We start from the raw sequence: 26,773 nt of genomic DNA on the forward strand, positions 1-26,773 counted from the left end.
AAATAAATAAATTGCCGCCTCTTCTTGCAACTTGCCATTGTTCTCTTCCTCCTCTCGGAATCCATACCAGTGAATTAATTGTTTCTTGCCCATTCAATTTGCATAATAAATCTAATCAATTGTTTTATTTCCTTTACCTTTTTCACCATGTTTAATCCAGCAAGAACAACCAACTCAACGCGTACTTGCTCGTCCAATTCCTCAACTTCATCTAGTTGCTCTGTAGATCTAATCCACGCACCCCAAGATGACCATCCAGTTCCTTTATCGATCCAGCCAGAATTCCGTCCCAGTAAATGTCACCTCGGCGTGTGGCCCCTATGCTTCATCCGCAAGCCAAGCCAGTAAACACTAATCATGATTCATCACTGGCAACGCTGTCCGTCACTCGGGCTGGAGAAAAAGAAGCTGCATATGGCACGGTAATGAGAGTAGCTAGATCGATCGAAAATGTTATGGAAGCGGGCAATGAGTGCTGATCACTTCGTTCTAATCCATTGCAGTATAGTATTGATCGGTAGGAGCGCACCGTAGTAGTAGGAACTGAATAGCAGGAGATACTCCAACAACATGTGATGCTGCGTATGAAACTAACTGAGACATACTAAAAGACAGTACAGGACTGTGGTGGTCGCGTATCCACTGTATGTTTTTTTTCCTGCAAGCCACAAATGAATGCCATTTATTCAATGCCGGTGGTTCGACATTTTCAAGTGTGTAGGAGAAAAAGACACAAGTAGAGTGAGGAAGGCACACAGGTCCACCTACAACTGACCTCGGCAATTAATAAATCCTTGATCAAAATGCTGAACCACGTTGTACTACTATAAATTTCTCTCAGCTCAGCCAAGCGAAAGGAAATCAGATCTTGATCAAAATGCTCGGTTCGGATAGGGAATGCAGGTAGGTAGCTGCTGAAGCCTTTGTTCTTCCGCTTTAATTTTCAGAAATGCGGAGTAGAAGAATGGAAGGTGATAAGTTGAGGACGATTGAGTGTTTGAGAGGGAGGCTGCTGGCTGAGAGAGTGGCTTCTAAGGCTGCCAAGGAGGAAGCAGATAAGCTAGCCAAGAGGGCAAGTGTTCTTTTTGATTTTCTTTTCATTAAAAAAAAAACTTGTAAATCTTGACGTTTCTGCAGTTGCAAGAGTTGGAGGGGAGGCTTGCTGAAGAGATCAAATGCAGAGACAGCGCTGAAAGGAAGCTCAAGAAAGCTATGAAGAAATTGGAATCTACCAAGGTTTTGGATGGCGACGATCGGATGACAATGCCTTTGAGTTCTGTCAGTTCTTCGTCCTCACAGTGCCTTTCGGGCTCAGCCAATGCTGATGTACTGCAAGATGTCAAAATGAGGCCTTGCTCTCTAGGATCAAAGGATCTTGTTAGAGATGATGATGCCTCTGGGAGTTCCATGGGGGAATCGGTGCGAGATGACAATAAGCTGGCACTTGTTCCAGTAGGGAATCAACTGGATTTACAAGTTAGAGAAGTTGATGACATCGAGGAGAATGTGCAGGGTGTTCTTCTGGCACTAAGAAATGCCAAAGAGCAACTGATTCAGTCATTAAGGATGAGAGCTGATATTTATTCATCGAGAGATTACTTAGCATATCAGAGAATTAAACAACCATAGATGATAGATCAACTATCTTCTGCAGCATTTCCTATTAAATTGGAATTACAGGATTTAGCTGGATGTAAATGGTCTGTCGACTTCTTTTCTTCGGATCGAGTGAATTTTGTGCTTAACAAAATGTTTAGCTTGTTTAATTTTGATGATTTGTCATCACCATCTTCATCTTCATCATCATCCAACCGTATTTGTCCCAATTATTTGGGATTTTGTTACATAAATTTCATCCATTGTGTTGTGTGCATGATCATTTTTGATGAATGATATCGTCTTTGATTTTTAAATTTGTTGGCTGATTCAAGCAAAAAGAGTGGCTTGTGTTGATTTCTGATAATAAAATATGGTTGAAGGAGACTTTGAATTGAAAGTTATAGTTGACACTCAGCATTGTGTTTTTTTTTTCCGTCTCTGCTAGATACTTCATAATCGTTTTGTTCTTCCTTGGGTTGGAAAATAACAGAAATTTGAATAATTTTAATTAAATTAAAAAAATACAATATTTTAATATAATATATTTTATACTTAGAAATTTCGATAAATATGAGTAATTTTATATATTGTAATAATTTTATCAAAGCTATTTTATGAGTAAGTTTATTTTATATTATAATAATTTTAATCAAACCTATTTAAAAAAAAGGAGCATTTTAGAATGAAAAACAGGATGAATAATGTTTTTTTCAAAGGTGCCTTTCGATTATAATAAAAATAAAATGCATCCTTTTTTCCAAAGTAAAAAAAAAAAGGTTATAGAAGGATTACCGTCGTTTTTTCACATCTCAAAATTTTTAAGACACGTTTAAAAGTATATATATATAAAATACGAAAGAAATAAAATAAACGGCATATTTGTCAATATATTTGTTTTTTTATTTTAAAACATTTTTTTTACATTTTTAAAAAATTACAATCACCGATCCCTGTGCCGCAGTTATACCAATGCCAGCCCTCCACCTCACCGATCCGTGTCTACAAGAATTACCCAAACCTAACCGTCGATGTCAACAAGATCAACGGATGACATCGCCTAAAAGTCCGCAACGGAGGTGTCCAAACTCGTGCCTGAGCCGCTATAAAACTATTGCCAGATCCCCTTGATCGCATCACATCGAGTGCGAGTTTCGCCTACGCCATTCAGGTGAGCCGCATCTTCCCCCCGTCTGTGAATTTGTTGATCGCCAAACTTTATTGCCGAGGCGATGTCGGGGCGTGGAAAGGGCGGCAAGGGATTGGGCAAGGGCGGGGCGAAGCGCCATCGCAAGGTGCTCCGCGACAATATCCAGGGCATCACCAAGCCGGCTATCCGCCGACTGGCAAGGAGGGGCGGCGTAAAGCGCATCAGCGGTCTCATCTACGAGGAGACTCGCGGCGTCCTCAAGATCTTCCTAGAGAACGTCATCCGCGATGCGGTCACCTACACTGAGCACGCGCGCCGGAAGACTGTCACCGCCATGGACGTTGTGTATGCGCTGAAGAGGCAAGGTAGGACTCTCTATGGTTTCGGTGGTTAGGGTTTTTATCTTTGTCAAAAGTCTTGCTGTCAAGAAAAATCGATAAATTATCGCTCCGGGGACAAATTGGAAAACTTGTGGGTTCATCAAAGAATCGGTGGATTAGGGTTTTTTGGTATAGCCATGTGGTGCTTCTGTTGCATTTGCTAGAAGCTTTGTGCATAACCACCGATGTGCATTTACTTGCTTATCTTGCCTTCAAGTGATCTGTTCATTGTCGTCCTTATGGTGTTGCCGCTGTTATTGTTGATTTAATTGAAACGTATTGGCTTTAAAATCTTTTAGAATGTAAGCATTCTGTTTGGATGCTCATTTGAAGAACATCCTGAAGTTTGATTAATCGCTCACTCTTCTGCTGATTTTGGGCAATTAACTGCAATTGATCACTTGTATCGTACTACCAGAATAATTTTGATGCTGTTCACTGTTTTCTATTTTATTTTCTGTTTCTTTTTTGAGGAATTTGGGCATTATGGGACTAAAGACGTAAACATAATTTGAATAATTTTTCAAAAAAGAATACGATAAAATTTATCAAATACATTCAGAGAATTTATAGAAATTTCCTCTTTTAAGGCATGACTGATTAAATCTATTCAGACAATTTGAAGTTTTTTATATTAAATTTGTTTGATGCTAACCTATATTATTTAACATTTAAAAATTATGTCAATGTTTTCAGTACGTAATAATATTTATTTTTTTTGAATTAAAGAGCTAATGGTATTAAAATATTCTTATGTAATTAAATAAAATGGCCAATTAATATCTAAGGTTAAAAAACAATATTATTATGGGTTTTGAGTATTTTTATTTTTTAAAAATAATTTGATTTAGTATGGTTACATTTTGTTTGTCATCATCCCTACGGCTACGATGGACGCGATATATCGTCCGATATGATACTGAAACGAATGCGACACGACAACGATATATTTGAAGTCAAATTTCGATCAGCGAGTCAAAAATCGAGAACACGTAACAACTCGGCTCTTCGAAGGCGCGTCCCCGAGAGAGATGGGGCTCGTCGCGCTTCCGCACCGTCCTCTCATTTTTTTCCTTCTTCCTCGTCGACGATCTCCGCCCCAACCACCGCCTCTTCCTCTTCCAATGGGCGAGGTCTAGGTTTAGGGTTTCCCCCTCTTTCTCTGTGCTACCCTAAGCCAACAATCTATGTGCTCTTGCATCCTCCGTCATGCCCTGGTGGAAGAGCAGCGGAAGCGCCAATCATATCCTCTCCTCCCCTTCCTCCGCCTCATCGTCGTCTTCTTCCTCGGCCCCACCGAGCAAGCGCCGGTCCAAGGACTCCCGCCTCTTTCCCTGGATCCGCCGGGACAGCCAACCTCGGCTCGATCGCCAGCCGAAGCTCCGCCACCTCACCGACCTCGATGTCGAGGCCTTGTCCCTGGAGGATCGCTCGTCCGCATTATTGAGTTCCACACCGGTATCGCGAGCCGCCATCAACATCGACGCCCTACCCTCCCGGTCCGCTTCCTCGCCCATGCTATTACCACACCCGCTCCCTCTTCCTTCGGTCTCGTTGCATCGACATTCGGCTACGGACCAGGGGTTGGTGTCCTCTCCGCGGAATTCCGTGGGACGCCCTCTGCCCTCGCCGCTGGTGACTTCTGACAGCGCGGAAGGGGATCACGGGAATGGCACTGTCGCCGAGCCCTCTGCCGTTGAATCTGGGGTAGGAAGGTATAATGTTTTTTTCCCCTTCTTAATATCTGTGCTTCATGTGTAATTGAGGAATCCTTGGACCTCAATTTTGTCCTTTTACCCAGCAAATTATTTATCTTTATGTGAAATCTTTTTCTACTCTGATGGTTCACAAAAGGAAAAACATTTACGCGAAGCCTTCTGAATGAAACAATTTGCATGCTCTAAAATTGTTGAGGCTGTTAGCATTGATGTTCATGTTAGATGGAATATTGCTTCTTATGATGCCTACTGCTTATTTCAACTAGGATTAATGTTAACCAGACCCATTGGTATGCTGTTGGAATGTAGAATCAAAAAAAGAAAAGAAAATTTCAAAGAATTGTGAAAAAAGTACAAAATTAAAATCTCAAAACTTTAACTATGCTCCTATGGCTATCCATCAGTCAACATCACTCTAACTTTTCGTTTGACATGCCTTGATTCTAACCTAAATTTTTTATGACATTTATTTTATTTCACTGCTTGTTACTATTGCAACCTTTAAGCTACAATTTTGTGTGATCTTCAACAGCATATGATTGGATAACTGAATGTGTAATTGGATTTGTATGTTATAAGAAATGTTTTCATTGTTTAGGAAAGAATTTTCTTACATTGCTTAGTTCTTTTTGTTTTGTTATTGAGGAAATGTTGTTTAGTTGCATTTATTACACTGCAATAGGTTAGCTTACCAGACTAATGTCCAGAGTGGACGACATGTTGACAAACCATCAAGTCCAACAACAATTAGCTACCGGAGGAAAGCATTCCAAGATCCAAATTCTTCTGGTACTATGAACTTCAGACTGAAGATACCTGCAAAGACTGTTGCAATTGGTGATTTTTCAAGTCCTATTTCTAGTCCTATAAATAGCCCAAGGAGATTGAGTACTGCAGACTATTTGACTTCTGGCAATGGAAGTACAGGCCTTCAAGTGTGTTCAGCACCTAAGATCTCTACTATGGGTCTGGTGATGGCTTTTCCGTCGCAGGCTTCGCCTGATAAGATGATTCATAGTCCTGAAATTTCTCCATTTTCTAGTCCAATCACTCAAAGTAATATTTCAAAATCTAGAAATCGTAGTGGACCTCCTTCACCCTTGCACACAAAGAAATTCCTAGAGACCTCAACTACACGACATGATAGTGGTGGTAATGTACAAGTGCACCCACTTCCTCTACCTCCTGGCGCATCACCTCCTTCACAATCAACCTTTTCTCATCAGAATGCAGCAAAAGCTGAGGTGTTACAGAAGACTAATCAGTGGCAGAAAGGAAAACTACTTGGAAGTGGAACATTTGGTAATGTTTATGAAGCCACCAACAGGTACAGCATATCTGTGTTTTTTTATAGGCAGTATTTACTTTCTTTTCTTGTTTCCTTTTAGTATAATTTATACACTTTGACAGACACACTGGTGCTTTATGTGCAATGAAAGAAGTTAATATAATTCCTGACGATCCCAAATCAGCTGAATGCTTGAAGCAGTTGGAACAGGTTAGTTCTCAATATCATAGGTTGTGTATGTATCTACTTAAATATTTTGTAAGCCATCTTACCTTTTCATTGGTATTCCATCATCTGTGCAAAGTGCCAATTCCGTAGACATTAATGGCTTAGTTTCAACTGTATGTTGCACTACCTAATTAGCTAATGTTTTCAGTTAAATTTGATGATTTCATTTGATTTGTCATTGGTTATTTGGAAGTGGTTAATTGATTAGTGTTTGTTCACTTTCCTTCAGAAAATAAACTTCCTATTAATTGATTAATGTTTGTTCACTTTCCTGCAGGAAATAAAGTTCCTTAGTCAATTTAAGCATCCTAATATCGTTCAATACTATGGGACAGAAACAGTGAGCTTCATTGTGGTTATCCTGAATCTATCACCTTTCCCTCATCACATCTTTATTTAGGAATTCAGTTTTGAACGTGCAGATTGAGGATCAGCTGTACATTTATTTAGAGTATGTCCACCCTGGTTCAATTAATAAGTATGTTCGTCAGTATTGTGGAGCTATGACTGAATCAGTGGTGCGCAATTTTACCCGTCATATTTTGAATGGGCTAATTTACTTGCATAGTAAAAACATCATGCACAGGTCAGTATTCTAATGTTAGCGAATCTCTTTACATATATTTGGCAATCCCTTTAGTATATTTTAGTTGAACTTTGTTCACCCTTTATCCTTTAAAAAAAGAGTATTTTTTTGCTATTCTTCCCAAGAGATTGTATGGCAACTCACAAATTCACAATTTAGTTGATTTAAATGCATCAATTTGTGCTCCTATATCTATTTTGTGCTCTGGTTAGGTCTTGCAATTAAGATGCATCTGTTTTCGTAGTCACTTTCTCATGGGGCGCACGTTATTTTCCTTTGAAACTAAAATCATGTCCTTAAACAACCACATGTAATATATAGACTCCCTCCTATCCAGCAAAGGCCAGAAGATTGATCCTATTCCCTTTTTTACCTATGCTTATCATGATAATTGGTAGGATAGATTACCTGCAGGGGTCTATTTTCTTAGTGGTTCTACTGTTATCAGTGAAAATTTGGACAATATCATTTTCACAAAACATGTATCTATGAACGTGATATTATTAACTTAGAATGATTTAATTGTGACTCACTTTTTGATTATCTATTCTTTCATCTTGAAGAGAGAAGATGCACATGCTGTTGCAACCTTGTGTGCAATTTTATCATATTCACTTTTATCCCAATCAAATGTTAACCAACTTACTATATAAATCTGACACATTGTATCGATTTTTTTTTGAAACATTCCATCTGTTTGTTTTTGACAGCATTCATGAAAAAAAAGAGAATTTAAACCTTCTATTATTATTAAGGCACAAATTTTGGCTTAGAAAGCATAAGCCACTGTCTGTTCCTTTTTCGGCCGAAGACAGCCAAAAGTTTGATGTTTTTTATATTTCAATTTATTAATACAAATTAAATTTCTAGAGTCTATATTCTGGCAGTATCTTTGCAGTGTATAATTGCTAAAAGGAAAATCTTTAATGTATGTCATATTTATTCGTGGAAAGCATACAGTATTAGACATGTGACTCTGATCGCTAGTTCATTCCCACAGAGATATCAAAGGGGCAAATTTGCTCGTTGATGTGAATGGTGTTGTTAAGCTTGCTGATTTTGGGATGGCGAAACATGTAAGCTTATGTTTATGGTTTTTATGAACTATAATTTGTACACCAAGATTTATAGTTCTTTCTGATATGTGGTTTATACTTTAAAATCTATATTCTGTACTTTTTGGAGGACAAATTATCTGGCATCATGGTAGTAACTATGTTTTTGGATTATTGTTCTGATCAATTCTTAATGTACAACTCGTCATTTTTGTCAGCGGTAACACTAACTGCAGATTGCCAGATAGTGATTGGAAAAAAGTTGAATATTCTTCCTCTGGTATAATTTTCTGTAGAATCTGCTGAAACTATGACACAGAGTTGAGCATTGCTTAAGTAGTCCAAATAGAGAGTAGAATAGTGCAATATGAACTATGATGGTGTTCATATCAACAATTTAGACTAGATGCCTAGAACCAGAACTTAGGCTTCGTCTATCTACATTTATAATCTCATGCTTTTAAATTTCAATTTAAATTTTGAAGCCTGTTTTATGATGTTATGGATGTCAGCCTGAATAGGCTAATTGATCAGGTAAACTCATAACCAGATATTCAACTAGATCAGGAATCAATCCAATTTTTGGTTGACTCAAATTTATTCTCAAATCTGACTTTGGAATTATAGAAAACAAACGTTAATAACCTGAACATGGAAGCTAAAAGACGTAGCAAAAAAGTGTGGTAAGATTGTAAAAGTTGTCCTATTTATTACATTTTTATAAGTAAGCTTTTAGCACTAAATAACATTATAAAACAAATACCTTAAACATGATAACAATCATCCAAAAATATTGTAAGAGTATGGAGAGCAGGAAAACCTAATCTAGATTACTCTGCTGAACAAATTTGACTATTTGCCCTTATCAGCTTCCTTTCCTTATACAAATATTGCTGTCAGGAATTTCTCATGTTTTTACATGTTAAAATTTATCTCAGTTATGGATTAACAAAGTCTTGTTGTGAAATGCTCTTGTAAGTGCAAAATTGAAATCATATCAATGCTATAATCTAGGGGCCACGGAGTAGAATATTAAGAATTTGTGTGAGATGAAAAAACAAAGATAACAAGAAAATTTCTAAAATGGCAACAGAAAGCGGTATATGATCAAGGCGTCCAAATTTAATGGGAGTGTTGGACCACATTGCATGAAGAAACTTTCTTTCCCAATTCAGAGTTAACTAGCAGTCTTTGAAGATATATATTAATCTTATATCTCCATCCTTTCAATGACTAAGAGGTGAACCCCAAAGAATAAGGTTATAATTTGACCTACCCAAGATAAAATCCAAAATTTGGGAAAAATGAAAGAATTTAATGTTAGTGTTAGCGTCTGTTGGACCAAACTGCAATTCAAATTTCAGTCCTGGTTTATTAAATACATTACAGAACCAATGAGTTGCCAGTTGCCAATGTGCCACATCGACTAATGTTAGTAATTTTTTTTTTCTTTAATCAGTTAAGTGGAGCAGCACCTGCTCTTTCATTGAAGGGTTCACCATTTTGGATGGCTCCGGAGGTATATCTTTCTTTTTTTTTTCCTCAAGCATAATTCATTTTTTGCTTCTACTTAGTTTCAACTTCTTCTGCATAAATTCTTTCAATTGTTCACGTTCTTTAATAATTATTTTTTTGTGTGCGGTGACTCAAACAAAGTTCTCTGTTTGACTGTAGAAAATGAATGTATTCTGTCAAAATCTGTATCATACTGACATGATTGATTCCTTTGGAAATGAGTTTGGTTCTATTAAGTCTTAGTAAGGTTGCACCTTTGATAGATTGGTATAGCTGAACAGGATAAGTACTTAAGTTTTTGTTTTGCTATATTTTGTCAAAGCTCCTGAACTTTGTAATTTGAGGCAAAAGCATTCTACCTGAATTGTAAGATGGACACGTGTGCGAGAGTTCTTTACCAAGCCAAAGCGTACCGGGATGGATGAGAACATGAATGAGCACCATGGGGAGCAGCGCTTAGGAGAATCATTCTGTCTGACTGGCCCGAATGACCGAGCTATTCCATGGAGGGAGTCTCATGCCGTGGAAGAAGCACAATGCTGATGCCTTCGTGCTTGCCTCTTCCTATCATGCAAGAAAGAGACATCTTTCACTCCTTTTGGTCTCGTTTGGTCAAAGATGTCACTGAGCGATCACCCTCATATGGCAATGCCGCTCTATCTCGCAGAAATGAATTGACCAATTGAACGATTCAGAGTTCTCTCCTTGTCCACTACCTCTGATGAATGAAAGTGATCGTCATGCTAAGCATGGCTTGGCTATGGTGGTGGCCCCATCAGAAACATTAATACCCTTTTTGTGATGGCCTACCATTGGAGCAAAAATACATGTGAAGATGAAGCAACTATTGTAAGGCATTGGCCTCCATTACATGCAGCAGCATCACTAGCAGAAGCAAGAGAGTGGAAAGCACATGAATTCTGTGGGAAGGAGAGCATGCCATTTTCAGATTTACCCCAAATATTCTAAGAATAAATCTAGGTTTTCTTTTGTAGTTAGAAACCAGCTTTTAGTTGAAGCGTATGTTTCCTAGAATAAGCAAAAGTTGCACAAACTGTAGCTCCTCATCTATTTTACTCTTCAGTTAATATTCACTTGGCAGCATCTAAACCCAAACCAAGAAGATTGTTCTTTTTTTAAACTCAAAGTGCATTTATATTTTGATGATTAAAGAAATTTGTCTCATATGTAACTCTTCTGAAACTTGAACCTATGTTTTGTTGCAGATGTTGCAGGCTACTATGAATAAAGAAATTGGATATGATCTTGCTGTTGACATTTGGAGTTTGGGTTGTACCATCATTGAGATGTTCACAGGGAAGCATCCATGGAGTGATCTTGAAGGGGTTTGTATGCTTATGATCTCAACTTCTTGTCATCTGTGGCGTTGTTGTCCATGTTGCTGCTATCTAACTTCATATGCTTACATTCTTTTTTTTTTTTCCAATTCTGTAACTAGTAAAGAAACAAACCCTAATTTAGCTTATTGGTCTAGTACTTTGTTTCTAGCAAAGGATTTTAATTGGAAGATCAAATGGATAAAATTTGGTCTTAAATCATTGTGGATTGCTCTTTAGATAGTGTATGTGTCCGTTACCTTTGGCGGCGGTAATATCTGTTTTCTTGTATATGTATTTCCTTTTTTCCTTTGGCCATGATTATTTTTGTTTGGAATGATTACAGCCCCAAGCTATGTTTAAAGTCCTCCAGAAAGACCCACCAATACCGGAAACATTGTCCAGTGAGGGCAAGAATTTCCTCCAGTGTTGCTTTCGTAGGAATCCTGCAGAGAGGCCAACTGCTAATATGTTGCTTGATCATCCCTTTCTACGAAATGCCAACCACTACAATCTTCATGGTTCTCTCCATGCTTTTGCTGGGATTAAACTAGTGAGTCCCAGATTTCCTTATTTTTTCTGGTGAATAGTTCTACCTGCAATTTTTTTTTATAAACTCCATAATGTCTGTCTTAACAGAATAACTCTACAAGTCCAAAAGATCAAGGCAAATCCAATAGCGAACCATGCGTGAAAAGGAAACAAGTCTTCAATGGGTATGCTTGTTGTCAAATAAGGAAAGTTTGAAGTGTATCTTCATTGTATCTTGCAGAAAATGACTCTGATGTTACTTGTATTCACAGTGAGAACAATCATTCTCATCTTGAATTTCCTGAATCAACTGCCTCCCGCCTTTCGACTCGTTCCACTGCTGAGGTTTTCCCTAGTTTATCCCAGTCCCAGTCAACCTACATTGTGCCAGTTCGATCTGGTTCTTCAGCAAATCATCAGATTGAAGTGCAGCTCAGTGCTGGAACTTTTCAATCCCATGCATTGCCCAAACCTTATGGGAAGGAAGACAACAATCACTTCTGATGAGGAGTAGCTATGCACCTGAGGGAGCATCATTTGGAGATTGAGATTCGTTAGAAGGCTAATTAGGAACAATAAGCTCAGCATTTGTTCAGCTCGTGGTTTCAGATAATGACCACATGATTATTATCCCTTTTTTTACTTGATCTTCAACCACGATGAACGCAGTTTGTGAAATGTTGATGGATCAGCTCCATATTGTAGCGTTCATCTTCATATTGTAGTTGTACATCCGGTACATGGATGATATGTATATCTGATGTGTTTTTCTTTCTACTATAGGAAAAAGGGTCAACAGTAGATGAACACCTCATTTTTTTTGTATATCATCAGTATCTATACTGGCTTGTCACCCAGTTACAGTTGTGAAATGAAAGTTGATACTCGAAGAAATGCCTGTTTCTTGTAAAAAACATTTGTTACGTTGATGCTTTTTGCTAATGATTTGTCGGTTTATTTGTTATTGTAGTGAAAATTGAAATCATCTTAGGGATGGATTTTCTTGTCGAACACGCTTTCTCGGTTTGTTTTGAGATCGAGGTCACAAGCATGGGGATGCTGGATGGATCGATTCATGTTGACTCGGTCAGTTGGTCGACTTGTCTAAATTGATGGAATCAACTTGGCGATGACTTGACCTACTTGGGTGGGTAGGTAGGTTAATCAAGCCAATTAAATTTGCTCTTGTCCTCTTAGTCATTTGAATGAGGATAATTTGATCATTTAGGTAGATTGAATTAGGTTAACTCGATTAGCTTGACCAATTAAATTGGGTTAATTTGATCATTTTGGATTAGATTATGATGTCTCGATATAGTTAGTTGGGCTGTCAAAGATGACAACGGAACTATTCAAGCGACCATAATGACTAATTGAATTGGATTGACTTAATCTCCAAGTTAATAATAGTTAAGTTGTCATGACTAACTAAACTTTGTCTCTAACCTTAATTAAAATTTATGCCCCTTTTCGTCTGTATTTTAGCATTTACGCTCAATGAAACTTGAGCCTTGTTGGATCACTCTGACGAGATGTCAACCTTATGATTTCTCTCAGTCTTCAAAATTTGATCTCGAAGAGGAACAGAAACGATCTGTGGTAGATTCATGCAGGAGTACTGCAAACGATTGGGAGCGGTTTGTGCTCAGGGTTCAGGCATTTATATAAGCAGGTGAAGAGCATGCTGCAAGTGATGTGGAGATTAACCCACTTTTAGAATTGGTTCTTGTTGGCCATTCAATGAACAATATCAAAAATAAATCAAACTTGAACTCAAAAGTTTGATGTAAATTTAACATTTACTCACGAAAGGGTAAATGTGCTATGAGAATACATTAGAACAAGCTGTACAGGAACAGTAAAGAATGAATTTAGGAAGTTGAAAAAAAAGTTAGATTGATGAGGATGGATGAGTCAAACCAAAAACTCAGCCCTCAAGCAATTTTTTCCTTCAGTTTAATCATTCAAGGCAAACAACATTCTTTGAACATCTTGTACAATAGGTGATCCCTGTCTTGTTTTCTCCAATATCTGTGTGATTAATGTCTTCATTTCTTGGTCGTCAACATAGTCACCTTCATCCATTGCATGAACCTCATGAGTAGTTAACAATCCCTTGTCCTTCAACTTCTGATCCCACAATGGTTCCCATATCAAATTCTCATCAGATGAATGTAAGTAATATTCAATATGGTCCTTTGAGTTAGTTGTCAATGGCCGGTTCTCCTCCATGTTTGCCATCCTTGAGAAATCTCTGTAAACTTCATTGTATGCATCTCCATTGAGGTTCATGCAAAATGGCTGAGCTAACGAAATGACTCCTGCAGTGCCAATTGGGCTATTCATATTTGAGGAAGACCCCACATCACTGCTGGATAAACCTCTTTGAGAGACAAGGCAATCTGATTCCACAAGATGGAGTTGCTTCTGTGTTTGCTGAAGTTCTCTTTCTAGCTCTTCAATCCGTTCTTGTAGCCTGAGTTGGATCACTTCGTGCAGACGTAAGCTAAGCTCTCGCGGGGAAACTGAATAACTGGCATCGAGTGCATGGTCTGTGGAGCTTGTGAAGTCACTCGCATTAGTAGACTGGTCATGAAAAAATCTACCAGATTTTAGTTCTCCAACTATGTCATCTGCTATTAGTTCCAGATCAAGCTAAAATAAAAACAGAACTAATATGTTAGGTATAAAACCATAATAACATGTGAGAATCAGTACTTAAATCCTTTAATTCCATAGGCCAATAGGTCCTATAGTGATTTTCTTGTGCACTCAATGTAGGATATGCAGATGAAAAAAATATATTGACATGAATTTGGAAGAATATGGAGTGAACTGCCTCCAAAAAATAGCATAAGAGCATAGTTGAAACGCATAAGAATGCAATAAGCCAAAAGCAGATCATAATTGTTCAGTAGTAGAATTGATAGTATCGAGTTAATCATAATAAAGAATGAGTTAAATGAAAAAGGTGTTGGTCAGGGATCCGAACTTAGTGAATTTCATTGATTATGATGAACCATATTTAAACAAAATACAAATCATCATAACAAACTGTAGGTTCTATATAAATGTTTGGTTTTGAATATATACAGTTAAGGAAGCAAAGAACATCGGCCTTACCTCATCAAGCACTGACTTTTTTGTGCTAAAGATGGAAGAATTCATGCCCATTTCTAATTTCTCCAGCTCAATTTCAAGCTCTGCTTCTATTTCACTCCTCGACTCTTCCGTAGGCAAGAATACCTGATCATTGTCATCCTTTACAACTGGTTCTAAGTTGAGAATCATGTCACTAGGCTTCTGGTGCCCAATAACTTCATTAGCCAACTCTTTTACAGTTAGAGTATCCAATTCCTCTTGCAAATCTTGGACCAAGTTCTCTGAACTCTTCAACATGGTGTTTAAATTATCTATTTCTTTTCTGTTTGACAGTATAGTCGACAAGAGTCCGAGGCTAACTCCAACAGAGAAGATATGTAGTGCATCAACTGAATCTAGAAACAAAAGATGTGCTGATCAACAAAGCGCAGAATATATACATACACACACACACACTTTTGGAGAGATAAAGAGTTTATAAAAGGAAAACATGTCATACTTTATAGGTCAAACTGCAAAGGATTCAAAAAACAATCATTCAAAAATTAATGTATCAAAGACAAATACTAAGATGAATGTGTGAGATTACCAAAAAGAATTTTTTTGTTTTATAAAAAAAACTATCTCAAAGCAATTAGGTTTAGCTCCAACAAATGATACAATGGGGAAAACACATTACGATGATATGTACATATTCACTAATGACAAAAATTATTATGTTTAAATCAAATAGAGTTGAGGTGTCAAGGGGTAGAGAGAGACTGTTCAATTCTTAATGTAACTAAAAATGATTTAAGAGATAGAATATTGTTAGTCATATAACCTAGCAAAGAGTTCAATCAAAGAATAAGATTCATTTAATTGATCCCAAGATTTAGGCCAATCATGACAAATATAAAGGCACTATAACAAGTTAAACTTACTTGAACCAACTTTCTAGGAGGAAATTGCTGTAAAGTTCTCCATAACATTGTAAGAAAATTCAACAATATTTACTTTTATCTTAGTTCTCATAATATCCTTTCCTCTGGCTAGGATTGCTTGCCCAACCTTCACCAAGTTACAATCCTATTTCTGAACATCAATACACCATTTCAAAATTCAAAGTAAATCACAAGGGCAGGGCTCCTAAATTGAGCATACACTTCCATACTTGAGGCATAATTTGCTACCAAAAACTGTAAAGGATAATATTTTTATGACAAGAAAATTAACCAAGATGTAAGTAGCAAGAACAAGACCTGTAAATCTAAGGAACTAAGGGGCAAAGAACACAGATAGGCTGACTAACCAACCATGAAAAATTTACAAAGTTCTGGAAATAATTATGGAAACCTCAAGAGCCTAGTTTCTGTAAATAACTTATAATCAAACATGGCATGATGCCAATAACTATTATTGGATAGTAGATGGTTACTTCCCATAGCCTGACAAAATTTGTACATTGTCACTCAAAAATAGAGGACTCCTATTGCTTTGTAAGAATTAGATTTTTGGTTAATTTAGAAGATAGAGTCTTACACTACAAATAGCCATTACAAAAATGTAAATGATAACAACGATACCTTTATGATGAGCAAACTTTAGTGGTCCTATAGTGTTGGAATGAACTAATTTTTCATGTGGTGTCTCCCTGCAATTTCTTTGTGCTGCCCTCAACTTAGGAAGAGGCGAAATCCCAGATACACTCTTCATATATATCTCGTTGTCTAATTCACTAGCAAAATTGTTGTCCATAGGTCCATAACAAGATTTGCTAATTATCTTGCTTCCATCGGTAACAAATGGTCTTATGCCTGGTGTGGTGGAAGAACGAACTGTACCAAAAAGAAACTCTTCAGATTCAAAATTTTCATTGTAAAGCTGAGGGATGAGATAGTCCTCTGTGGAAGAAAGAGGTTTACTAGTCCCACGGCAAGAACACCTGCTTCTCAGACAGCTTTGACCTCTACCATGAGCATGACTCAAATTAACTCTCCTTGAGGTGCTCTCTCCGAGTAAGTTCTTCACCAAACCATCCATTTCACGCTCTCTTAATTTAGAATAATCTTCAACAACTTTCTTTATTTCCATATCCCTTAGATAGCTTTCTTTCCTGAAAATCCATGGCTGCAAACTAAGAAGGGATCCACGATGACTGACATACTCCGCTGAATTTATCAAGCAAACTCCATTAACAGGACGGGGAACCATTCCATAGGATAAAACATCAACTGTAAACTCCGTAGAGCTTGGGGTTTTGCAAGGAATTTTATCATCCCTCACAGAATAATCTTCTGGATCTCGTTTAGAAGCTAATTTTTGAAAAGTATCGCAACCAGCTGCAACTATCTTATGATTGAGCTGCTTGTCCATTTATGAGATGAGATTACCCCTGATTTTCTCGCTCAACTGAAAAATAATATTTCTAGCAGAATTTATCCTTTCTTGGACAGTTCTAAACAAAACTTCTGAAAGAAACTTGCATTCAGCTAGCTACATATTACTCCGACTTGCAGATTAAAAACACAAACACATTGAGCAAAGATTCCTGACCTAAAAAATTGATCTTTTCGCACTCAATCAAACCCCAACAAGATACTTGATCAATGCCACAGTCGCTCATATTTACACGGAAAAAGAACAACCTCCAAATCTGAGAAATTGAAAAATAGCGGAAGACCCGGATAACTCAAGCTAATTAGAACAGAGCTCCAGAAGAACTTAACCCCCGATTGCTGACATAAAACAAATACAGCAGCCGCCCGACCAATCGGGCAACATCAACCGTCACCACCAAAGATCCGATCTTTGAGCTAAAATATAAATAAGGATGGCGGAACAACCGATATTGGCGTGAGATGTTGACGTCAATGGTAGTAAGCTACGATTCCAATTGAGAAGAACATCGACCATAGAATGAACAGAGGCAACAGTCTGGGATTCCGATCACTCTGGGACGATGAAGATACCGAACACCAACCTCGCAATCGCCGAAGGATCAGTCCAGCGCACAGCCCCGCCTCTTCCTTCGCATCCAAGCATGGAATTCCGAACCTAAAGAAAACGTACATTTTTCATCGTTTTCTTACCTTCACAATTTTTATTTTTTTAAGTTCACGTACTTTTTTCTGAAGCATATTTCTTTGGGTCCCACTTGACGTTTCGCATTAGCGATGGAATTACTGAATAGATAAAATCGAAAACAAATGAGCAAACTGAATTTAAAGACAATTTACTTCTCGTATTTCTTAAATTAACGATCAGGATTGTTATGGTCGTAAGGAGTGGGTTGTGATTAGTTAAATCCGAAAGTAGTTTATCGAGTTCGATCCAGTGTGATTTATAGAGCTTGAATCGAGCTGAATCCCCCGGCATATTGATCCCCGAGTCGAGTTGTGTGGGTTGAGTCGGGTCAGGAATCTAGTGGAAGCCCTCCGTAGGACGAGTCCGAATCCTCCAAGGTGACTCTCGAATCAACCAAGCCGACTTAAAGATCGAGTCGAGTTCTCAAGGAAACGGATCTCCCGGACTAATTCGGCTCTATGTTAACTCTCACTCTGAAGCCCGATTCGAATTCTCGATGCGGAATCATCCACCCGAACCAAATCGATGCCCTTCGACTCTCCTTGTCTTGTCCCTTGAAAGGTCACTCCCCCATCATATGGTTATGAATGTCCTCTTGGCGCTTGTACAACCAATCATGGTAATGTTTCACAGATGTACATGACATGACTCCTCAGATACAAATCAACAATGAGACACATACCCTTAATATACCATACCTCTTGACAAATTTATAACAATGATGGACCTCAACCATACTCACGATGTGACATGATTTCCTAAACCCATATATAAGGTTGATTCTATAAGGGAGAAAGGTATGCGCTCTCACAATCTTTACTTTCCATTATCTTTCTTCTCCGTATTTTTTCTCTTTTATGAACTGACTTAAGCATCGGAGTGGTTCGTCAGGACAACCCTTGACTTTCCTTCTCACGATCGTTGTGATTACATGTTCAAGCAGCTTCACGGTCTCCTCTTCGCCTACTTTCATCCAAGTGTGATGTTGAGAAGAGTCAGCGCATTCAGGAGCGGATCTCAACAGGAACAAGGATCTTTCGGTTAATGTTTATTAAGATATTTTTTATGATAATTAAGGTTTTGAATATGTTTTTATTAATTATTGATGAAGAATTTTTATGGAGAGATATAAAATTTTATTACTTATTTAATTTCAAATAATTTATGTTTTATTTTCGAGTGAATAAAATTTCAAAAATATGCATACATTAGAACTCTTTCATACTAATTTACAAAAGCATTAGAGTATAGGTGTTTATTTTTTATGCATATAGTTAAAAAACATTAACAATTATGAAAATTATATTTATAGTTACGTATATAAATATGTTGATTGCAAATAATCTATTAGGTCACATGACATTTCATTTTTTAAAAATCTATTATATGCAGCGCCAAATATAATTCATTGTATATTTAAAATTAGAATGATTTTTTTATTATTAATAATTTATTTCTATAATTTTGTCAGTGTTATTTATCATTCTTTTGTTAGAATGATGAACTACATCTATAAAATAGAAAATAAAATAAAAGATAAAATAGGAAAATGATGATAAATACAATAATATGAGATAAAAAGAAATTATTATTATTATTATTATTATTGAAAAAAATGTGAATATGGAATATCCGATCGATCGCTTTGGTTCAGTTTATATACACGCCATTGCAGTTGTAAATTCGTCAACAGCTAACCCTAGGGCGTCGCCATGGCGATTCGGAAGCTCCTCGCGCTCTCTCGCCGTCCACTCCTCCTCTCCGGCCGATCTGCCTCCACTGCTGCGGCTCTCGCTTCTCACGATGCAGCGGAGTTATCCACCTCGCCCGCTAGACCCCCCGTGATGCAGTACGATCGACTCGCCCAGGCCGTTAGTTCAAAGATCCGGCGACTCGACGATCCCGACCCCCGATTCCTCCGCTACGCCTCACCCCATCCCGCTATCGCTGATCATACTTCCATCCTCGCCGGTCCGGAGACCCGCGTCACCACACTCCCCAACGGCCTCCGCATCGCCACCGAGTCCACGCTCGCAGCCCGTACTGCCACCGTCGGAGTGTGGATCGACGCTGGAAGTCGATTTGAGACGGAGGACACGAATGGGACCGCCCATTTCCTGGAACATATGATCTTCAAGGGCACCGAGTCTCGGACGGTGCGGCAGCTGGAGGAGGAGATTGAGAACATGGGCGGGCATCTGAATGCTTACACTACAAGGGAGCAGACAACCTATTTCGCCAAGGTGTTAGATAAGGATGTGCCCAAGGCGCTCGAAATCCTTGCCGACATACTGCAGAATTCACGCTTTGATGAGAAGCAAATTGAGAGGGAGCGGAATGTTATCCTCAGAGAGATGGAAGAGGTAAAGCCGAAACCCAGCATCTTTTACCTGCTCAGTGGTAAAAATCTTTTGCATAGTATTCACATCAATGCTATCTATAGTTTTTATCTACTTTTTTGCTTTTAATTAAAAAAAAATTCTTGGTGAAATGACTTCTATAATTTGTTACCTATTGCTTCATAACAATTCCTTGAATTGGTCAATTTCTTTGAGGAAACAGAGAAGAAAAATTATCAAATATCATAGATCTGAGTTGATAATTTCTATCATCCTTGAAGATCATATTACATGGCTTGTTTAATTTGTATAGTCTTGGTGTGCTTGCTATTGTTTATCTTTTAGTTGATTATGATTTTGTGTCTAAAATTTGGATTGTTGTTTAATATTTACTGATCCAGTTTCAATTAACAAGAAAATTCAAAAGTGAATGAAGAAGAAAACAATTAAAACATAAGAAATTTCAGTGACAAGAATTATCAGGTTAAATAACGAATTTCTTAAGGTTAAACACTTGCAATAGGTTGCTGTACCAAAATGTGACAGTTAGACTGAGCAGTAGTGAGAACAACATATCCAGGACTATTAGGAAATATTCTGAAGAACGGACAGAATTACTGTAATGTTATCTGTTGGAATTACTTTTCTTTAATTGAAACAAACCATTCCTATATACCTTTTTGCAACAAGTGGGAATTATGTATCTCTAACTGAAGCAAATCTTTCTGTCTGTGTCCTCAATAAAAATGGCATCTGTGTGCGTGCGTTTTCTAATAACCTTTCTTTAATGCTCTTACTGCTCTCGTACCTCTTGGAATCATATTATTATAAATGATTTATAAGTAATTTTCTGATTTTTTTTGTTCCATTATGTAAGGAAAATGCCAATTCTCTCTTTGCCAGGATTTGCAACTGCAAAATGGTTTCTAAAGTTCTCATATTTTTTCCATTTTAATGTCTCTCTTGAAGTCTTTCCCTTTTTGGGGAAAGTTATATCTTCAATTAAATGTACTTTTATTTTAACATAGATATCATCAATAAAATCCTTTAATATCATTGGTTACTGCCACTGTAATAATCCATTCTGTCTATGATTTTCATCCAGGTGGAGGGACAAAATGAGGAAGTTATTTTTGATCATTTGCATGCGACTGCCTTCCAGCACACCTCACTTGGAAGGACAATCCTTGGACCTGCTCAAAACATCAAGACAATTACTAAAGAGCACCTTAGGAAATATATCTCATCTCACTACACCAGCCCTAGAATGGTTTGTTTTCCATTAGGCCAGACTAAGTTAATATTTCTATTTATAAGGATTGTATTGGCTCAATTGACATGTTCTAATATTCCATTGTTAGCCGAATTTACATTTAATGAGAAGGGATGTTTTTTTCTATGGCAATGTAGGTCATATCAGCTGCCGGTGCTGTTAAGCACAATGATATAGTTGAGCAGGCCAAAAAGCTCTTCATGAAACTGTCAGATAATCCTACTACAGCGACCCAGTTGATCGAGAAGGAACCAGCTATTTTCACTGGATCTGAGGTGGGAAAGTTTAATTTAAGATATTACCCTTTTAACTGAATTTATTCTTAATTATTTAATTATCCCATTTCCAGGTTAGGATAATTGATGATGACATTCCACTTGCGAAATTTGCGGTTGCATTTAGTGGGGCATCTTGGACAGATCCAGACTCCGTTGCTTTAATGGTTATGCAATCTATGTTAGGTTCTTGGAATAAGAATGCTCATGGTGGAAAGCATGCGGGGTGAGTTACTAACTTTTGGTATGGTGCTATGCTATTCAAGATCCATGCTTCTGCTTGTGTTGATTGGTTACTGCGATTTTATGCAGTTCAGAGTTGACCCAAAGGATTGCCATCAATGATATTGCTGAAAGTGTGATGGCCTTTAATACAAACTACAAAGATACTGGTCTCTTTGGTGTTTATGCTGTTGCCAAGGTTTTTTAATTATGTCATCTACCATCTAAGATTAATCTATAATAATATTTGTTGTCATTAACCATGATTTATAATTTTAGCATATGATCAACTTTGTTATAGATCTTGTTGCTACTGATGATTCAAAAAATTGAAAATGCATAGTCTACATATTATTAGCTATGTTGGCCAACTTATTGATTATTTTGTTGTTGAAGCATTTGAGACAGTACCAGTTCTGATTTAGAGAGTTTTTTTATAAATACCAAATATCAACAGAAGTTTGAGGATATCTATTTTTTATATGCTGTTTTGTATTGTCAAAGCAAGGTTTCTATAGATGCACACTAGAGTTTATAAAGATCAGGGAAAATCACTGTATTGTTATTTATAGATGCTTGTTTTGGATAAAATTTCAGAAAAAGAGTGAAGAATAAAACATTATACATAGTCAAAGACCTTGTGTAAATAATATAGCTTAAGAGAGTTTTGCAGACAATGAATGTGTGTGACATCTATGCATATGTTGTACCTACTAATTGACTATTAAACCATATGGACATATGCATTTGTATTATATGGAAAATAAAGTACTTATGCGAATTGCTACTTTGGGGAGTTCTTGGTGCCCTATAGTGTTGATGCCCCAAATTCCATCTTTCACTCAATCTCTGTTTTTGACTGTTGTACATTTTTGTATTTACTATGATTCTCAAACAAGGATAAGTTGGAAATTTTTAGCTAGTATTTTTCTCTTCTGTAGTTGCTGTGCTGGCACCTACTTTGATTCTTCCTGTTGTTCGTTTAGCAATAATATATTTGAAAATAGTTAGCTTGAAATCTGAAATGGTTCAATATTGTTAAAAAAAAATAGAATTAATTGTCGGTGAAACCAGTTGTAAATTCAATGGCTCTGTTGGGATCAGCCTGGATCAGCAAAATTCTGGATTGTCTTGTTGATTGTTTGTTGATTTTCTAAATGCTAATTGATCCACAAGTGACCAAAGTTTATAGATACTGAAATTTTAGTTGTTCTGAAGTGGATCAGCTACTTGGCATCCTTAATTTGATTTGGTTCAATGTCCAACCTAAAACATGTTTTTAGCTTTTGGAAATACTCTTCCAATTTGCATGGATATTTTACATTATGCACAAAGGTGAGTGTCCAATCAGGTTCGTGATGCACCAAATTGTCCAATCAGGTGAGTGTCTAGAAATCTACTACTCTAATAAATTGCCTTGGGTTTATTGTGATTTATACTAGAATCTAGGTGATTGAATGCCAGTAATGACCATGGTCTAGGGAAATCTGATAAGACCTGGATGCAGTTAATTATGTTCATGTTTGCTAGTGGATTAATTGAATCCTATATGTAGTGGGATTCAGATGAGAAAATATACTTCTAGCGGACCTTAAACTCATTCATGAAAATGGTTGCTCTAATGTAATCAGTTATTGGGGGTTCTATTCTGATATCTAGTTAGTCAGAGACTCAGGCATCTGTTGGCGCTTATGCTATATTGAAATGTATAATTATTTAGTTAAAGTCATATGTTGATATTCACACTTAAAGAGTGAGGCCATATGAAAGAAACTTGCAGCAATTTGCTTTATTGCTGCCTCCTGGATGATATAAAATTGTTAGTTATCATGTAACATATTGGCTCTTGGTCTCATACTCCTGTTTGGAAATGGATTTTGTACTGTATCATAAGTATCTGGTTGCAAGTTTGCCCTGATGATATACAGGAATGAGGTTAATTATGCTTTATCCACACCAAATTATTATAAAATCTGATTATGAATTATCTTTTTTTGGAAAACATGGACTTGCTGGTTCTGTTTATTTTCTATGGTGTTATATGATATTTGAACTCTAAAGATCTTTGCTTTTGGCTTGCTTGTCGAACTTAACTTTTTCTGAAAATTTGCAATGTACAGATGCTATACTTTTTTATGTTATAAAACATCTGTGGTCAAATGGTGATTAGTTAAATTGAATGAAACAAATGGATTCTGCAGTTACCTATAGCACTTAACTATACATCCGGCTCTTCTCAAAGCTGACTTTGTGGCTAACCGCTTTTCCCATTTTTTGAGCAGCCTGATTGTTTGGATGACTTGGCCTATGCAATTATGCATGAGATAAGCAAGCTCTCCTACAGGGTCTCCGAAGCTGATGTTATTCGAGCACGCAATCTGGTAGATCATCAAAATCTTCGTTTTAATCATTTGAAACACTAGATAGTTGTTCTTTAAATCATTTTTCATGGCACAGTATGTGTTTCTTCTATTAGGGGAAATATAAATAATGAAATTCCCTGAAAAGTTTATTATCTTGTGATAAATGTATTGCAATACTGAAATAACCTATATTAACACAGCTTTGTCGTTAACACACATTTTTGTAACTTCTGCTGGAAATTTCCCTTTTCTTGAAATAATAGGCTTCCACAATGACTGATCCAATATACAGTTCAAAGTATGAGTATTGACTTGAATAAGAATCATCATCACATTGAGTTTTCTGGACATAAGAAGAAATACTTGACTTGTATATATATGTATGCCTGAAGGATTTATAATATGCGAATACATCTAAGGATTCTTATTTAGGCTTGTTGGGTACAAAATCTTCCTTGCAATGTACAACATCTGAGGGTTAAGGGCTCGGAAAAACTTCTGAATTGGACAACTGATGCAAATGAGGATGGGATTGTTTGTGTTTCTAACCTTCCCTGTTCCCTTTTTTCATATATTTTAATAATTTTATTTGAATTCTCTTGTGTTTTTTTTTTCAAAAAAGAAAAAATTTAAGATTTGAATCAAATGGGTAAGGGATGGTTCTGGTTATGTTGTTCAATATTTCCCAATTTATTGGATGTCTTTAAAATAATTGTTACAGTGGATATTTATGTTTTCCTTTTTAAATAAAATGGTCTCATGTTGGTTTTTCTTTCGCATATTCATTTAAAAATCTGATAATTGTCCACATCTGAAGACGACCAAAATCCTGGGTTGCATCAGACTAGCTTTTTCAACACCTCTGGCAAATATTTATTTTACTATTTCTTAGTTTTCCATTTTCTTTTTTTGTATGAATGTTTCGAAACTTAGAGCTGAAATTACCCTCAAACCTTAATTTTCATATGCTGCAAATTTTGTGATACATTAGACTCATGGATTCTCTCTGGTTACTATGCTGGCAAATCTGTGCTTTAAATAAAGGATTTGATCTATGGTCCAATATCCTTTGAGTTTGATTGGAATAGTGTTAAAAATGGATCATATGCTTATTGGATCATAGGAAATAAATCTGCTACCATATCATACATCTGATGAAATGTTTATTTATTTCAAAAAGAAAGGAAGAGATGAAATCCACTCAGATGGGTAAAGATGAATTTCAGATGGTACCTTTGCTGCAGAACCATTTAATTTTAGTTATCTAACAAACTGTGCGTTTGTCATTTCTCATTTTATTTGATTCCTAATTGCATAAGAGGTATCAATCAATTTGGAAACTTAAGAACAGGTCGTTTCTATTTGATATATTTTAAGCAGACTCTGTAAGAAATGACTAATACGTGATTGATGCAGTTAAAATCTTCTCTTCAACTTCATATGGATGGTACAAGCCCTGTTGCCGAGGATATCGGCCGACAGGTAAAGAATTATTTCGTTGGAGTTATTTGTTCTTTTTTTTCAATCCCTTTTCTAACAAAAACTTCAATCACATTAAATTCATAATTTACCCTTGTTTTCCATGGTGACAGTTGCTCACTTATGGTCGAAGAATCCCAGTAACTGAGCTTTTTGCAAGGATAGATGCTGTTGATGCGAGCACTGTCAAACGTGTTGCAAACCGCTTTATTTTTGATCAGGTAAAGTGATAATTTTTCTCATCCTCTAATACATGCTTTTTTCATAAATAGACAAATGGTTATGCTATGAGCTGCTTCATGTTGCTATATACATTCGATTGTTGGTCCAGGTAATGATTCTTGATAAATTATTACTCAGGTTGATGGAGGAAAGGAGTTAATTAAGTTGGTTTAGAATGAATAATTACTGTCGGAATTTGTTATTCGAATATACCAAAACATAATGATTAATTATTCCATAAGAATTGATTAGGAATAAATTAGCAACTCTTATGAACCAAATTTGCCCATCAAATATAAAAATTATAAAAAAAAATCATTTAGTGTTTGCTCTGTCAGAATCTGTTATTTTGAACTTAACATGGGAATGCTTAATTGGGTTAAATTGTTCTATTTTTGACTAAGAAATGATAAATAATCACATCGCGGCGTTGAAATTACCCTGGCTTTCATGCATATATTCTTCATCTGACCCTTTCTACCTGGACATGACAGGACGTTGCAATTGCAGCCATGGGACCCATCCAAGGGCTCCCAGATTACAACTGGTTCAGGCGCCGCACCTACTTGCTTCGATATTGATTCTGCTTTCATTTTTTATTATTGTTTACATTCTCGGTTTGTGATTTTTCCCGGCCGTTTCCATTCTTGTTAGTGATCATGAATCACTGTGAAACTTTGAATATCTGAGAACGATTTTACTTTTTTTACATGTACACCACATTTGCTGTTACATTCCTAAATTAAATAATGAATGCCAGATACAATCTAAATTCACTTTTTTGCGGCCAATAAAACTATCTTGTTTCGTTGGAAGGTTGTCTTTTATTACTTGTGTACATAATAAATGTTTTTTTGTTCAGAATAAATACCACTTGGAAATTAGTCTATCGTTTATGTCATGGTGGTCTGGTGAGCTTTTCTTGTTTATGACATCTCAAAGGTAATTTCCAACATGTGCGTTCAAAAAAATAGATGCCTCTTTCCTATCGTCTTCCAAGTCCAACGGTAAGAGCACGTGAAAGACTTCAGTGCCGTGGTAAACCAGC

The 26,773-nt window shown here is 36.8% G+C and overlaps 5 protein-coding genes across 6 annotated transcripts; 4 read left to right on the forward strand and 1 right to left on the reverse strand.

Moving 5' to 3' along the window:
* Positions 1-964: 964 nt before the first annotated feature.
* LOC141835174 (uncharacterized) lies at positions 965-1,629 on the forward strand. The gene is made up of 2 exons (XM_074722605.1): positions 965-1,072; positions 1,138-1,629. The coding sequence occupies exons 1-2, from the start codon at positions 965-967 to the stop codon at positions 1,627-1,629; spliced, it is 600 nt and encodes a 199-aa protein (XP_074578706.1).
* Positions 1,630-2,806: 1,177 nt separating this feature from the next.
* Positions 2,807-3,417, forward strand: LOC141834966 (histone H4). Its single transcript, XM_074722369.1, has one exon. The coding sequence runs from the start codon at positions 2,829-2,831 to the stop codon at positions 3,138-3,140; it is 312 nt and encodes a 103-aa protein (XP_074578470.1). The 5' UTR covers positions 2,807-2,828; the 3' UTR covers positions 3,141-3,417.
* An 820-nt stretch (positions 3,418-4,237) lies between these two features.
* On the forward strand, positions 4,238-12,266 carry LOC141834885 (mitogen-activated protein kinase kinase kinase 5-like). Its single transcript, XM_074722274.1, has 11 exons — positions 4,238-4,841; positions 5,527-6,171; positions 6,255-6,342; positions 6,638-6,700; positions 6,783-6,946; positions 7,947-8,022; positions 9,461-9,520; positions 10,743-10,862; positions 11,200-11,406; positions 11,493-11,569; positions 11,657-12,266. The coding sequence occupies exons 1-11, from the start codon at positions 4,336-4,338 to the stop codon at positions 11,886-11,888; spliced, it is 2,238 nt and encodes a 745-aa protein (XP_074578375.1). The 5' UTR covers positions 4,238-4,335; the 3' UTR covers positions 11,889-12,266.
* Positions 12,267-13,164: 898 nt separating this feature from the next.
* On the reverse strand, positions 13,165-17,464 carry LOC141834886 (uncharacterized). The gene is made up of 3 exons (XM_074722275.1): positions 16,052-17,464; positions 14,508-14,881; positions 13,165-14,039 (listed from the first exon to the last, which is right to left on the reverse strand). The coding sequence occupies exons 1-3, from the start codon at positions 16,839-16,841 to the stop codon at positions 13,341-13,343; spliced, it is 1,863 nt and encodes a 620-aa protein (XP_074578376.1). The 5' UTR covers positions 16,842-17,464; the 3' UTR covers positions 13,165-13,340.
* Positions 17,465-19,255: 1,791 nt separating this feature from the next.
* On the forward strand, positions 19,256-26,501 carry LOC141835149 (putative mitochondrial-processing peptidase subunit beta, mitochondrial). Of its 2 annotated transcripts, none has more exons than XM_074722580.1 (9): positions 19,256-19,915; positions 20,997-21,161; positions 21,302-21,439; positions 21,514-21,665; positions 21,752-21,860; positions 23,944-24,042; positions 25,441-25,506; positions 25,617-25,728; positions 26,220-26,501. In XM_074722580.1, the coding sequence occupies exons 1-9, from the start codon at positions 19,265-19,267 to the stop codon at positions 26,348-26,350; spliced, it is 1,623 nt and encodes a 540-aa protein (XP_074578681.1). In that variant the 5' UTR covers positions 19,256-19,264; the 3' UTR covers positions 26,351-26,501. The 2 variants fall into 2 exon arrangements, with proteins under 2 accessions (XP_074578681.1, XP_074578679.1); XM_074722578.1 differs by having other exon boundaries at positions 25,617-25,724.
* The last annotated feature ends 272 nt before the right edge of the window (positions 26,502-26,773 follow it).

Source organism: Curcuma longa, chromosome 9 (genome assembly GCF_044706935.1).
Source record: "Curcuma longa cultivar G26 ecotype Majalengka, Jawa Barat chromosome 9, ITB_CL_G26_1.1, whole genome shotgun sequence".
NCBI lineage: Eukaryota > Viridiplantae > Streptophyta > Magnoliopsida > Zingiberales > Zingiberaceae > Curcuma > Curcuma longa.